The following is a 13,939-nucleotide window of genomic DNA, read 5'->3' on the forward strand; positions in this document are numbered from 1 at the left end:
AGTCACTTCATCAGAGAGGAAATATTACAGATACATAAAAAAAAATTGAAGACCCAGTTTTCTCTTTAATCCTCTGGGGGTGAGCTATGAAACAAGCAGTCAGAAGTATAAGGACTCAGTGTCATGAGTGGTGTGCATACTAGTACAATAATATGGGCACAAAAGAGATTGTCGCCTTTAGTACATGAGGGTCACTAGAATTTATTATTATTATTACCTTTTTATTGTTGGTTTGTTTTTTTTTTTATCCATGCACCTTTATATTTACTTGCATGAATTTACCACAGGTTCATAGTGGCCTTTGCCATATTAATGCTTACAGAGCCTAAAGCTTCCAAAATGCCTATCTGGCCTGTACATTTTTCATTAAAAATAAACTCTATATAATAAATAAATATATAAAATAAATAAAATGTTGCCTTTGGAATTTCTATAAATAAATTTAACTTTTTATTTTTATCTTTTTACTAAGAGGTCTTTGCTTTAAACTCAGTGGGGTGAGACCCAGCGAGCGATTAACTGAAAAGTCTCTTGTTTAAGTAAGACTGCACCCTCCATGCCTTTGTAAATGCAGCGTACACTTGAGCAGGCCACCAGCCAAAAATCCTGATGAATCAAAGAATGGCAGCTATGCTGATATATGACGAAGTACAACTTATCAAAAATTTAAAAGCGTGTCTATTCCCCAGCATGCATCAGGCCTCCTCCTCCTCCTCCCCTTGGCTCCTCTCTCTCGTGCTCTCACTCCCATTCATCCTCTCCCTTTCTCTCTCGCACTCACTCTCTCGCGCTCCCTCTCGTACTAAATCAAGCGAGTGGGCATAGGCTCTCCTCCAGGAGGACAAACCTTTAAGTGCAGAACAAAATCAGCATGTTCCATCCAAGCCTCCATCATACATTATGCATGCGACAAAGTTTGGCAACAGTGGAGCTGATGTGATGACACAGCTAATCAATAAGAACCCACCGCATGAAACCTTTATAGTGGTTACTTTTTAAGGGCTCAAGTGAAGGAATTGTCTTTGTCAACTTTGGCTTAAAATATCCTTATATAGTTCCGGTACTTTCTCAGGGTCCACTGGTCTAGGTAAAAAATGTGTAAATTTTTGATGCCGTTTAGTCCTAGTCCCTTCTCTTGGAGTCCCATCTTTATTTAACGCAACGTAGTATCGTCTTCCAGTGTCCACATGTTTATATAGATTTGATGAATATGTATTATACCAGTTTTCTTCAAACTGCTCTCTGAATACACACTCCTGGGTTAATTTTTCCTGTGGAAAGAAAAGAATAAGTAGTAAAAGAGATAGACAGCCACAAAAAAAAAAAAGCTATTTTTAAAAGAACTACTTTTTTCACAGTACCTCCTTGCTCAATTTACAAAATTAACCATCTCAATACTCCCAGTTTCAGCTAAGTAAAGCAGTATTGCTTGATATTTCATTAAGCAGTCACAAGGGTGGATAACTATGTGAAGCAAAAATGATTCTCCAAGTCTCATTGTCCAAATCAAAACAGCAACAGCAAAACCAAAACCATATATTTTAATTTCTGTAACTAATTGCTTCAGTTATGAGTGCATATATTCAAACAAACAGACATAAATAAAGAAAATTAGAACTGGTTTGCAGCACTGTAACACAATTCAGGGCCTTCAAATCTCTGTGTCCTTTCATTGCGTGAGAACTTGATGCATTTCATTAGTGTAAAAATATGCAATTTGCTACCCTTCGTTTGCTTTATTATTTCTATCACAGAACCACAACCCAAGACAGCCTCAAATAGGAGTACAAATCCCATGTGCTGTGACGAAGCTAGGTGAGGAAATTCCTCCAGGCTTGCTTTACTAGGTCTGTCCTCGTGCCCTGTCCTACTGACGGGATACCCTGAAGACATCAACCATTTGTCACATCACCCTGCCACAGATTCCTATGGCTTCCAGTTCATCCACTTAGTCTGTGTGCACCCTGCTACATCCTTTGGTCTAAATAGATGGTGTTTGCTTAAGAAAAAGCCACCTGATAACTGGATTCAATTTAGGAAGGACTCACAGAAGTGACTGAGCAAAAAGACTGGAAAAAAGGGAGTGAGTTCTAGCATGTAAAAGCTGATGGAAAGCTTGGAAAAATTAGCTTGGATATAGTCTTTTCACTTGGCACAAAAATGCTGATTTATTGTATTTTTTTCATAACGAGTTCTCACTTGAATAGCAGTCACATTGACCAAATTCAGCTTCCAGCTGAGGATCAATTTCTAATTATTACAAAGCTCTGTGTTTTACAGATATTAAATCCTAAAACAGTCCTTTTAGATAGATACACGGAGAAGGGAAAATGGAGACCAAGGCCCAGATGCAGCAAAGTATTTACAGCACCTAAGCTGTAAATGTGTGCCTGAACACAACCAAGGAGCCACAGCTCAAGCTCCAGTGCACCCAAGAAGCCACCATCCATGGCTTAACCCAGGAGCTTCTCAAAACCCACTATCACTGAAGAAGTTTGCAGCTTGCCCTGGGGCTGTAGGAGCCTTTGAGGCTCATAATAGTAATAGGGACTCATCTCAAAACCCTTTCCCTAAGCACCATGCTTCAGCCCTGATGCTCTGCATGGCTAGTATGCCGCTCCTGGTGTAGAGCTCTGCAGCTTATCAGGTTTGGGTACCAGCATCCTAGCCAGGTCAAATGAGTCCTATGCACCTTACAGGAGTCATCCAGGAACCATCCTGGTTCAGGAGTGGTACAGGAGTCACCCATCCTGAACCATCCTGGTATAGGAGTCACCCAGGAGCTATTCCACCCAGGAAGCATCCTGGGGGGAGCAACCCCTACATGAGTGGGGAGAGCAAGCCAGCACCTCTCTGCACCCCTACAAACTGGGTACCGGGCTGCAAAAGGTCCTCCTCAGTGCCTCAAGGTGTGGGATTTGGAGAGTTTCTAAGTTCAGCCTGAGGCAACTCCAGCAGGCAAGAAAGGCAGCAAGCACACAGCTCCTAACTTCCCCTTTGTTGGGCTTTGGGAACCTCATAACCCTTCAGGAAGGAGAAATCCACAACAGGACCAGGTTTCGGACATTAAACATTTGAGTATTCACTATGGCAGCAGCCATGTCCCTGTGTGGACCTGGGTGGCTGCAGCTTGCACAGTCACAGGAGGAGCCTGTGATGGAGACAACAGTGGTGGCCCCATCCCTCACACCCTCTCCTGCAGTTTGACCAGGAGATTTCACTCCCTGTGAGTCCAGCTGAGCAGCACCTGTGGAAACACGAGCAGGTGCACAGGCCAGCTATATATAACCATTGCTTTTAGAGGTGTTTCTGACTACAACATTTTTAACGTGCAAAGTAGCTCAAACAGTGCAGCACTCCGTACTGGTTATAGGAAAAAGAAGCACAAATCTGTTTACATTAAAACATATCTATGGGCCAGATCCTGTAACCTCCTATTGATAATTGCCTCTATGTCCTTCAACAGTGAGAAACTGCAGCAGCAATGCATATTACTGGATCTCAGCAGCAGCTGAAAGTTACAGACATTGCAGTAGCCCCCCTGTACAGCCTCAGTGTAAAAATTACTATAAAAACTATTCAGCTGCTATAAAGACTTTCTTTAAGTACGGCTTTCATTAGTGTTTTATTTTGCATGAGGTTTAAAATCACATTGTTTGCTCCAAGGCAGAAGCAGATGCTAAGGTGTATTATATGCTTGGCCTATAGGTCCATGGGGAAAGAGAAACTAATTCAAATTGTTCTCCTGCTCTCAGAAGGCAACAGGATCACATGACAAGCACTGCAGAAGCACTCCCTGCTAAAAATAGCAACATTTTTTGGAAGATATTTCAGTCCTGTCTTGAATTCATTAATTATTCACTTCATCTGCATTTTTTTAGCATCATCATAAATTTCTATCTTTGCAAGAACAGTACTTCCCCATGCCCTGGATGAGATATTTTAAAATAGCTTCTCTCTCTGGCAGATGTGATGGATCATGAACAGTGCTGTGGTACCCTTAACTAGCAGACCTTGAATAAGAGGGTTGGTACCGCACTGTGCTCTGAATGAGTTCAATGGATTACAAGCTTACAAACTCAATCTTTTTTTACAAGCTTATCCTGGTTTTACTTTTCATTCTCTTACAAATAATGTGGAACCAAAATCCTGGCACACCCTTGTTCCCTTGGCGTGGAGATCCTTATAATAATGGCTCACCTAACACCATGACAGACAGAAGCCAATATCCACTAGGGTAGTCATTTATGTAGAATCGTAGAATTATTTAGGTTAGAAAGGATCTTTAAAATCATTGAGTCCAATTGTTAATCTAACACTGCCAAGTCCACTGATAAACCATGTAGGTACTACCACAGCAGTACTTAACACTACCTTACTCTTGTGTTTTGAGCACACTTGCCTTTATTCAAGCCAGAAATGAGCATAATACAGGTGTGAGGCTGGTCCACCCTGCCAACAAGCACTTTCTTGCCTCATCAGTTTAGAATGGGAAAGTCTTGCTGAAAGCCAGCTCTCTCTGTATGGGAAGGAGATGGTGTTTCCTGATCACAAATGACTTGCGGTTTCCCTCCTGGCTATGACTTTTAGGAAGTCCATGTATGCACAGTCGAAAAGCAAGATTTAGCCCTAGAATACAGCAATTTTTGGATACTTCTATTCCAGCAACTGACTATCATTTTTCCAGTGCCAATATTTATTTGCACCATTCTTAACATCACTAGACAATCTTTGTCGAAGGCTGACACAAATACCAAACATATCCAACTGGAACATCTATGGAAAGTAACCTACATTCCTGTGAAAGGGGAGGCTGCCCGCCTTGATCAAATCATTTAATTCTGAGGCCAAATAAGGAGGTGACCTCAAAATTATATAAATCAGATGTTGCACCACACACCACAAGTTTTCTGTGAGGAATGCTAATACAGTACTGCACTACAAAGTAATAGATTCTCATTTTACTGTATTTCCACACTTTGTCTTTCTGGGTTTTTTTAACCTGTTGTTTAACTTGGAATTTTCAAATAATTAAATTGTGCAAAGGTGCACATCTCACAGGTATGAAAACCTAAGGCAGATTTAATTCAGAAGTCTGCAAATGCCTGGTCAGTGTTAGCAAGCCCAGACTCCCTTTCCCTCCCTAAATTGTCCACCATCTAACCAAGGAGAAAAATAATTATGTTATCCTCTGTCCAGGTGGATTGATTAAAAGTGAGATTGTAAATTAATAAAGTACATAGTTACAGCCATCACAATGAAAGTTTTGCCAGCTTGTTTAAAAATAAATATCCCTGTGAAGAAACTAACTGAAAATGAGTGGAAATACGCATGTGCACTGCTCAGAAACCGGTTTCATGACACTAAAGAATGGTAAGACCTTTATGCTGCTTAGTGGTTGAAAGCACAGTACAGGGTCCTATACCAATATTCCTTTGTTTCCTTTTCTTTTAAATAACCTTACAAGGCTATAACTTAATTTTATTTTGTAACCTGAGAAAAGGAAACCTCTTCAGACCATCATTCCTAACATCACAACAAATACTTTTCATGTCTAGCAAATGATTCTGTTCTATGCCATTGATTCAATAGAGACACAAGCAAATGCCTAATCCTGAAGTCCAAACAACTATAACAAGAAGTGTATTTGATCTAGTCAGCACTTCCTACATACCTGCTGCACGTTCTCCTTGTGTTAATTTACCCTGTCTTAATAAAATCATGTTTAAATATGTAGTCTTCTAAATAAGTTCATGAAAATCCCTCATTATGTCTCCATGATGTTAATAAAAACTGCATATGTAGTGAAGAGAAACAACAACAAAAAAACCCTATTCTCTTCCAAAGTGATTTGCTGGTTTTCTTTGCGTTCTGCCAAGAAACACACACATTTTACATGAAGTTTGCCCTTCCCATGCTGTAATGTAAACAGCCTCTAGAACATACAGTGTTCAGCTAATAATTAACACTCATCCAGAGTTATCATAATAAAGGTTTAGTTTAGCATTTGCTGTGGTGTTGTCAGATCTCCCATGCTAAGCCTGTTAGTCTCTGGCTGGGTGGACAACTTCCAGTCACAGTGAGAAGCCAAATGCTGGTGTCTGAGCAGCATCATCTTCCTTTCCAAGCTAGACAGCAGTGAGAGGCAAGCTCTGCACACTGTCTGACTTGGTGGATGTCACAGAGTTTTCTTTGAACAGTTTCTCCAAGCAGTGCTCTCTCAGAATGCTTTGCTCGATAATTCGACAGAACACAAGGAAAAAGGAGGGGAAAAAAAGTCTGCCAAAAGGACTAGCTGATTGCTTTTTTTGTGTTTGTGTCAGTGCTCCTCCACAAACACTTCAGAAAGGCAGTAGGAACCCCTGAACAGCCAGAAGAAAGACCAAGATAATAGCCACATACCCACTCACACGCATTTCATATTCTGTGCCACCTTTTATAAGATGAGGGAAATTAGGCAAGATGTCCTGGCAGAATGACAATTGGGTAATTGCATTCTACCTACCTGAGGTCACCTTGTACTTTCACAGAGTTGGAGTATTCATCTTAGTTTCTCCTTCTAAATTTCTAGTTACTTTGTATGAAGTTTTTATTATACATAAATCCCCAATTAGGGAAAAAAAAAACAACAAAGTGGGACTGTTCTGCTGCCATGGAGGAGTTATGAGATTAACATCTTGCACACAAAAAACTAGCAAAATCCCTAAGACCCAGCAAAACCTGGTTCCCTTAGGAGTGTTATAAAAAGACACAATAGCTACACAGATACACGTCTTACACATCCTGATGAAGGCAACAGAAAAGCAGAGCTTCCTGAACAAAGCAAGAGGACTCCAACATCAAGAATAAAATCCCAAGAAACCATCAGTGCATAAAGGATTTAATTGCTTCTCCCCTTTGTCCCATTGCTCCTTTATCGACTCCGTTGCTATCCACTCCATCATGGACCTGCCCTGGAGGGATCAGACTGGAATCCAGCACTATGCTATCACAGGGTTGTTTACAAAGCTCTTCTGACATGAGGTGCAGGAGGATGAGATGCCCATCAGACCTCCATCCATTTTTGCCACTGCCAAATCCACAGCTCTTGGTCTTACTGATATTCACTCCTTTGAGATTTCGAGTTTGCAGCATCTGTCAATCTTTAAGCATGCCCTTCCTGGACATGAAACCATTATAGGTAGAGCAACCCACTGTGCCTGAGCTCTCGTCTGCCAGCACAGACTGCCGGCCAGCAGCCATGTTTAGATCTGCAAAGGCTTGATTCTGGGCTGCCCAGCCAAGTGCATTAGATGAAAACGTGTTTTCACCTAAACACCTAAGGTCTGCTGGTGCTGCTGTTGGGAGTCATGACAAAGCTCCAGGGACAGGATTCAGGGCATGTAAGCTGTCACACCACCATTTTTTTGGAAGCTGAAGAGCTTCCTTTGCTCTCTGTACCACAATGAAGCAGGACTGGGACAAATTCAACTCTTCAATGACAAACAGGCAGGTGTGTTCCTCTCCCTCCTGCGCCAGCAGGACGGGGCCCACACTGTGCCATTTACTAGTCACACTTCTAACTTCCATTTTATTTTTGGTTTCCTGGCACAATCATGAACTGCAGTCATCAATGTTATCTAAGCATCTAATTCATAATGCTTGGCTGAACCCTTCCAAGAATCAGAAAGCAAGGTGGTATGCAATCTGATACGAGGACTAGAGCCAATTTTTAAAGAAGACAGGAGAAAAGTTCCCATCAGCTTAAATGGAACTTGGATCAGACTTGCAGTGATAAAAAGGCAACAAATATTTTAAGACATTAAAAGAACCATTTCAGGCATGCTCAGATTTACTGAAAGCTGTAACTTGACCTACCTCAACTCCCCACTCCACAAATTCTCTTCTATCAAAAGACAACATGTGTGTCAAACCAGCACTGTTATCCTCCAGCTACACACACACTCTTTAGCCTGAAATACTAGTTAAGCTTCTAAGTGAATAGAGATTTTTAAATAAAATATGCGTTCCTTAAATAGAACTAATGTGGAGTATAGTGTCAGTGTTTTGTCAGTATTTTTTACTTTGTTTTGTGGTTCTCTTAGCACAGAATGCTGGGTTAAAGGAAAGATAGCACTCCTTCAGCAGAAAGTGCTGCCTTTTGCACAAGTCAGCAGCCAAACTCACATGCTGAAAGACAGCGCAAAGTGGGTGATAAAAAGTACTTTATCTGTATGAGCCTCTACACTCAGTGAGTACCCCCCAAACTGGATTTATCCATCATCAGAGAAGCACCTTATCCTTTAGCTATGAAGTACCATCATAAAAAGAGCAGAATGCTCAAGGTCCTTCATACAACACTTTGCCACAAGGACCAAATTATAATACATATGTAGTGATAAAAATGTATGCTAGAAAAGTACTTCATGTTTTATTCTTTCAGCAAGATGATTTGGTCTAGGGCTGATGAATAAAAGCGTGACTCTATATTTTATTATTCATTTTATGTAAAGTTACCTGTTAGATACTAGCTCAGAGGACAGGGACATTAGTGACCACATTATCATTCTGGATGGGGGCTGTCAAACAAACAAAGCATCACGGGCTATCACATTTTGGGAAGACCCAACTCTCCTTGCTGAAATGCCAAGCCTGTACTGGAGTCTTGGAAACCAGTAAGTTTGACAGAGATTTGAAAATCTACAGTGTTTTGCTGGGCAGTACAGCAAAGGGTTGGTACTCTAAGATCTTTACCTGGCCGGACTCAGTTGTATATTCAGTTTAAGTTGTTTAAAAATTAGGCCTTTTAACCTCCCACCTTTTTGGACACAAAGGAAAGCCAACATTTCAAAGAGCTGCTGCTGAAGAAAACATGTCACATTTGCCCTTTTAGACAGCAGTGCTCTTCCATTGGTAAACATTTCTCGTAAGCGGTTTCTCCAGAGAGAGATTCTTTTGATTTCTCCTATTCCTTTTCCAAGAGGCGATCCCACCACAAAGTCATGGATCTAGATACACAAATTTTTAGTGTTTAAGTTTATGAGTAGGACAAAAATTATTTCCCTAAGATTTCTTGGAAAAACCACCTATCTTTGGCGTTGCTGTGCGTTGACTTCAGTTTTCAGTAACACACCTAACCCAGCCTTTGGAAAGTGCTGGAGAAAGCTCCTCTGTGAGCCCCCCACTCCTCACACACACACACACCAGTGGACCTGTCTTTCAGTGGGTTAAACTTTAGCCATGCAGTTAATTTCAGCTTTGGTGACAGAAGTTGTCAATCTGTCTGGAAAAAAAAAAAAAAAGATATATAATAACAACTTCAACAGAACTGGTGACTGAAGAGCGCAAGGACCAGGCATTCGGTTTACCAGGTATCAGTCGCACATAAACCTTCCAAAGAACTGAAATTTTTGAAGTATGAGGAAAAAAAATAAAATCATGATTTTGTTTAAACTTTATATTTGTGTATTCTAAAATGACTCAAAGGATTTTCCTTAAATCTTCCCCAGTAAGTTTCCTGTTCTGAGTCTAGATTATACACTAGGTGCTGTCCTAACAAAGGTATCAGCAGGCCAAAATCCCTCTTGCTATACAAAAGCAATAAACACATGTTAAAAGACTGTCATTAGATTGCAGACTTTCACAGGCAGGAACCTTGTTTGGATTTAGGTTTTTAAAATTATGAATTGAGCAAAGCTCTTATCTGGATCAGGGTCTGCTGACACAACCATAAAATTAATTGGTGGTTTTACAGGACCAGATCCAATCCTGATTCCATTGAAGTCAATGGCATTTCAACAATAATAGAAGCAAGTCAAAATTTTTCCTGAGTCACTGTAGCCTCCATAATTGTGTAACATTTGAAGAGTAAAGTTTAGCAGATTAAAGAATGCACAGCCTGGGCCAGACCCCAAAAGCGTGCAGCATTCACACCAGAAGCCAAGTTCTTCCTTAGCAGCAGTCATGGAATATGAATATAAAATCTGATCTTCAAATCAAAAGTAACAGCAGAGGTCTGGCTTATAAAAGGAAAGAAAAAGAAACCAAAGGACTTTATAAAAGGGGGGGGAAATGGATTTGCACTGTAACAAGCTTTATTTCTTGAGCTTTTTGAATGTGACACAAATGAATTACATTACTGCACATCACCAAATCAGCCTGAGCACATTCAAACTGCAAAGCAAATCTCAACCTAGACAAAATCCCTAATGAAGTCCCCGCAGGGCTGACTTTTTTCTACTCTGCCTTTGAAAATGATGAATGGTAAAGTGGGGAAGAGTGCCATGTTCACGTCCCACTGGCTCCTGAGTCAGAAACAGAGCATATCAGATCTTTATCTGATGCAGCGAATAATCCCCAAGCATATCTCAGTATGTCACTGCTGATGATGCCCTTTTAGCATGTCACTTCAACATAGTATTCTCAGATCAACTGAAGACGCTGAACCTTTTCATACCTCCATATCATTATCACGGCTAGCTCCAGAAATATTCAGGGCTGCAACAACTGGGGAGCTACACAACTGCAAAGAAATTAATCTGAAGACATTCAAACTGAACATGCCCTGCACTTGCTCACTGAGTAGGATTTGGGTTTGTGATGCAGTTATGCCATTTAACAACTACCCACTGCAGACAGTGCAGTGCTCAACACCTCTCCCACCCCACACTGCAGCTGATTCCCCCCACTGAGCATTAGTGCTTGCCCACAAAGGCAACAAGCCAGTTCAGGAAGCTAAAACAGCAGAGAAGCAACCCTACAGAAAAGCAAATCCAAGCTTTCTTCTGCGGCTTTACTTCCCTAAATTAGCCTTCTGACAGGTCAGACAAGTACTGCTGTTGCAGCAAGGAAGGAAGCAGAAGCACACAGCAGAGGCAGAGAACCAGACTGCCCTTTCTGGAATGGGGTTTCTGCAAGGTGTCAGATCACCTTGGCTGCCTCCTCAAGCAGCACCTCCAATCCCCTGGTTTTGTAAGAACACAAAATTCCTTAACTAGGGGAAAGCAACCATTACCTTAAATTAAGGTTTGAGGAGGATCTCGCTTTACCAAAGCTTAGCTTTATACACACATACACATGCACACACACATATATATAATTTAGGTAGGAGATATTCTTACACTTTCATGTCCCAGGAATGTAGTGAGAATCCGAGTTCAGCACAGAATTGTACACCAAGATAAAGAGATCACTGAGAGTTTTCTCTCCTCTGAAATGATCCTCAGACTTAGTAAGCATCTGGAACGAAGTCCTCTGAGGAAAATCAAAGACCTGAGGAAAAGTGCAGCCTCTATCCCACAGAACACTATCAGCAGGTGTCTCTCTTTGGTGACAGGTGTTCTAATCTGTGAAATTCTGGTTTAAAAAACAGACTGAGATTTAAAACAACCACAATAGCTGCATTTTCTCACAGAGCTTTCTCCCATATTACCTGTGCTAAATGTGTGGATTCACTTATCAATTCTTTCTTCATCGGCACCCACATCTCAGAAAACCTTTATTTTCTGCAAAGTCCTCCATACCTTGCTGAGTGGGTTGCAGTTTATGCTCTCATCCTCAACCTGAGAGGAACCATTTACAGTACTCAGCTTTCAGCAAGGCTGCTACCCAAATTCAGAGGGAGACTATCTGCAGAGGTGAAGCAGATGAGGTTCTAGACAAATTTTCCCAAGTAACTGAAGTTTCAGGGCTTTTGTTGGACCTACGCCTTCCACACAGAAGACTTCCACAATTATGAAGTTGTCTCCTACTGTATAGTGCAGGAAAAAAAGCATTTATGCTTCATCTCCCACCTCCCTGCAAAAATTCCTCAGGCCAGCTCAAAATCACACTTCCTCATGACCTGACAGTTCCTCATAATCCAACCTAAGCTTTCTTAGGCAGCGGCACCAACTGAGCTCTTCCTGAGCCCCATGTGTAAACATTTTAGGTACTTTAGATCAGCAAGTCCTTTCTGTGAGGCTGCCTTCTGTCTGCTTCCCAATTTTGCAGCAACTTCAGTAACACACTACTACTTTTTTATGACAAGATGTTTAATGTCCCTAATAAAAGCAGGGAATAAAACCAGTCCAAGGACCAATCCATAAAAACTCCACTAGTAGCTCCACTCTCCACTAAGCTCCACTCAGCCTAATACTTTTCAACACACCTCATTGATGTCTTCTCTTAATTTTTTCACCACCTATTACACAAGTGTTCTACTAACACCCATTTTACCCACTGTAGCGAATGCTCTCTTCTGTGGGTCATACCTAACACAGCCTTGCAGATCAGCACAACTGTATTTCCTGTTTCTAGAAAAAGAAATTCCTACCCAAAATAAAACACTAGGCTTGCCTGAAACTATTTATCCAGCTTCAATAAGCTCATCTTGCACATACTTCCAGGTCCTCCTCTACTCTTGCATTTAAAACTGTGCTCCTATGCCTCACGCACAATTCGCGTCAGGCTGATAAACCTCCAGCTTCCTAGGTCATGCCCCAGCCAAACACAAACCACACAGCTATGGGACGACAAACACTCAAGGCTGGCAAACACCTGCATTGCCTTGGAGGGAAGTAAACCCTCCTTCTCCCAGGCTTGCTCCCACCTCTGCACTGCATCTTGCAGTGACCTAGGAGGGGACCACAGTGGTCAGAGACAGACTTTCTGTTTGGCCGAGTTGTTTTCCAGTTCCCCACTTCAGTTCACCAAGTAGCAACAGAAATGCTTGTGACAGCAGAAGGGAGGAGATTTATGGGTGGAGGGAAAATAGCCTCTTCTTTTAACAGTGATGTCGGCTGCCCCGCTCCCTTTGTTCATCACATGACAGGGAATCTCCCAGCCCCACATTACCACCAAGAAGTCTATCAGAAATACCAGCTAGCCCAGCTAGCAGCCACATTCTGACTATGTTGCATTTACACTCCCACCTGAATGCACCATGTTTGTAAAGACTCCTGTTCCCTTTCTGATTATATACCTTAAAAAGTTTTTGCCTTATATTTTAGTGTACATTTCAGGGCCCCAGTCAGCTTTATTGTAGCAATTCCCATTTTAACCCCGTACTTTTACACCTCTAAGATGTGCTTTTCTACAACCTGCCCGTCTCCCATTCCTCACAGACCCTCTTCCAAGTACCCATAGCCTGTTAGTCTCCAGATGCTTGCCAGCAGTTTCACCCTTGCTGGGATACAATTTTCACAGGATTCCTGCATCTCTGACAAGGTTTCACATTTCCTTCACATTCAGATCCATAAGCACCTTTTTGAACAGGGCCTCTACAGACCTCAGAGTGTGCCCTTTAGAATTAGCTACAGGCCTCCTCCTTGCAACTCGTCTGCTTAAAGCAGATTTACTCAGGAAGACACAAATCACTGTTTCTGCTAAAAGACACCACCGGGTTTTCGATCACGGGAGTGCCAGGTTCTTCTGAGCAACACTGTTCATGTGGAAAGCCTGACCACTCTTGGGAGCCCAGACCCCCAGGAACTGCCCTCTGCTCCTTCACCATTTGTACCATTTACCAAAAGGCACTTCATTATTTTACAAACAAGTAGAAGGATGTTAAACCTGCTGCTGTAACAATTACCCCTCCTGGGATCTGACCATTCTCAGCCTAGAAGTCTGCACTTTCACACAGGGAAATTGCATTAAATTCTCCCTTTGGAGGGAGTTGTAGGCTGCCACTGTCCTGCTTCCAGGCTCATCTCACCTGTAGGTACCTGTGTGTACACTGACAGATAATCCAGATTATTAAAAAAAAACCAATCCATCTGAGGCATATTCAATTGCTTTAGATCAGAGGTGTTTAACACTAACAGGAAAGTGTGAATAACACTGCAGGGTAATTTGTTTATCTATCTTATTCTTAGATATCTGCAGTGACTGTATACTTGACCCAAATGCTGTTTCCAACATGCACCTTCAACCTGTTTTTTCTTCACGTTGTTTCTGTGCACCTTGACCTACCATTTGAAGG

General features: G+C 41.6%; 1 protein-coding gene across 2 annotated transcripts in view; it reads right to left on the reverse strand.

The window, feature by feature from the left end:
* Positions 1 to 1,025: 1,025 nt before the first annotated feature.
* Positions 1,026 to 13,939, reverse strand: part of FGF9 (fibroblast growth factor 9) — a gene marked incomplete at its 3' end in the record, with an annotated part of 30,253 nt that continues 17,339 nt past the window's right edge. For both annotated transcript variants that reach the window (XM_080612297.1, XM_080612298.1), the window contains exon 4: positions 1,026 to 1,271. In XM_080612297.1, the coding sequence (XP_080468423.1) occupies positions 1,026 to 1,271 (246 nt within the window). The remainder of the gene's footprint in view (positions 1,272 to 13,939) is intronic.

The sequence above is a fragment of the Psittacula echo genome, assembly GCF_963264785.1.
Source record: "Psittacula echo genome assembly, chromosome: 3".
NCBI lineage: Eukaryota > Metazoa > Chordata > Aves > Psittaciformes > Psittacidae > Psittacula > Psittacula echo.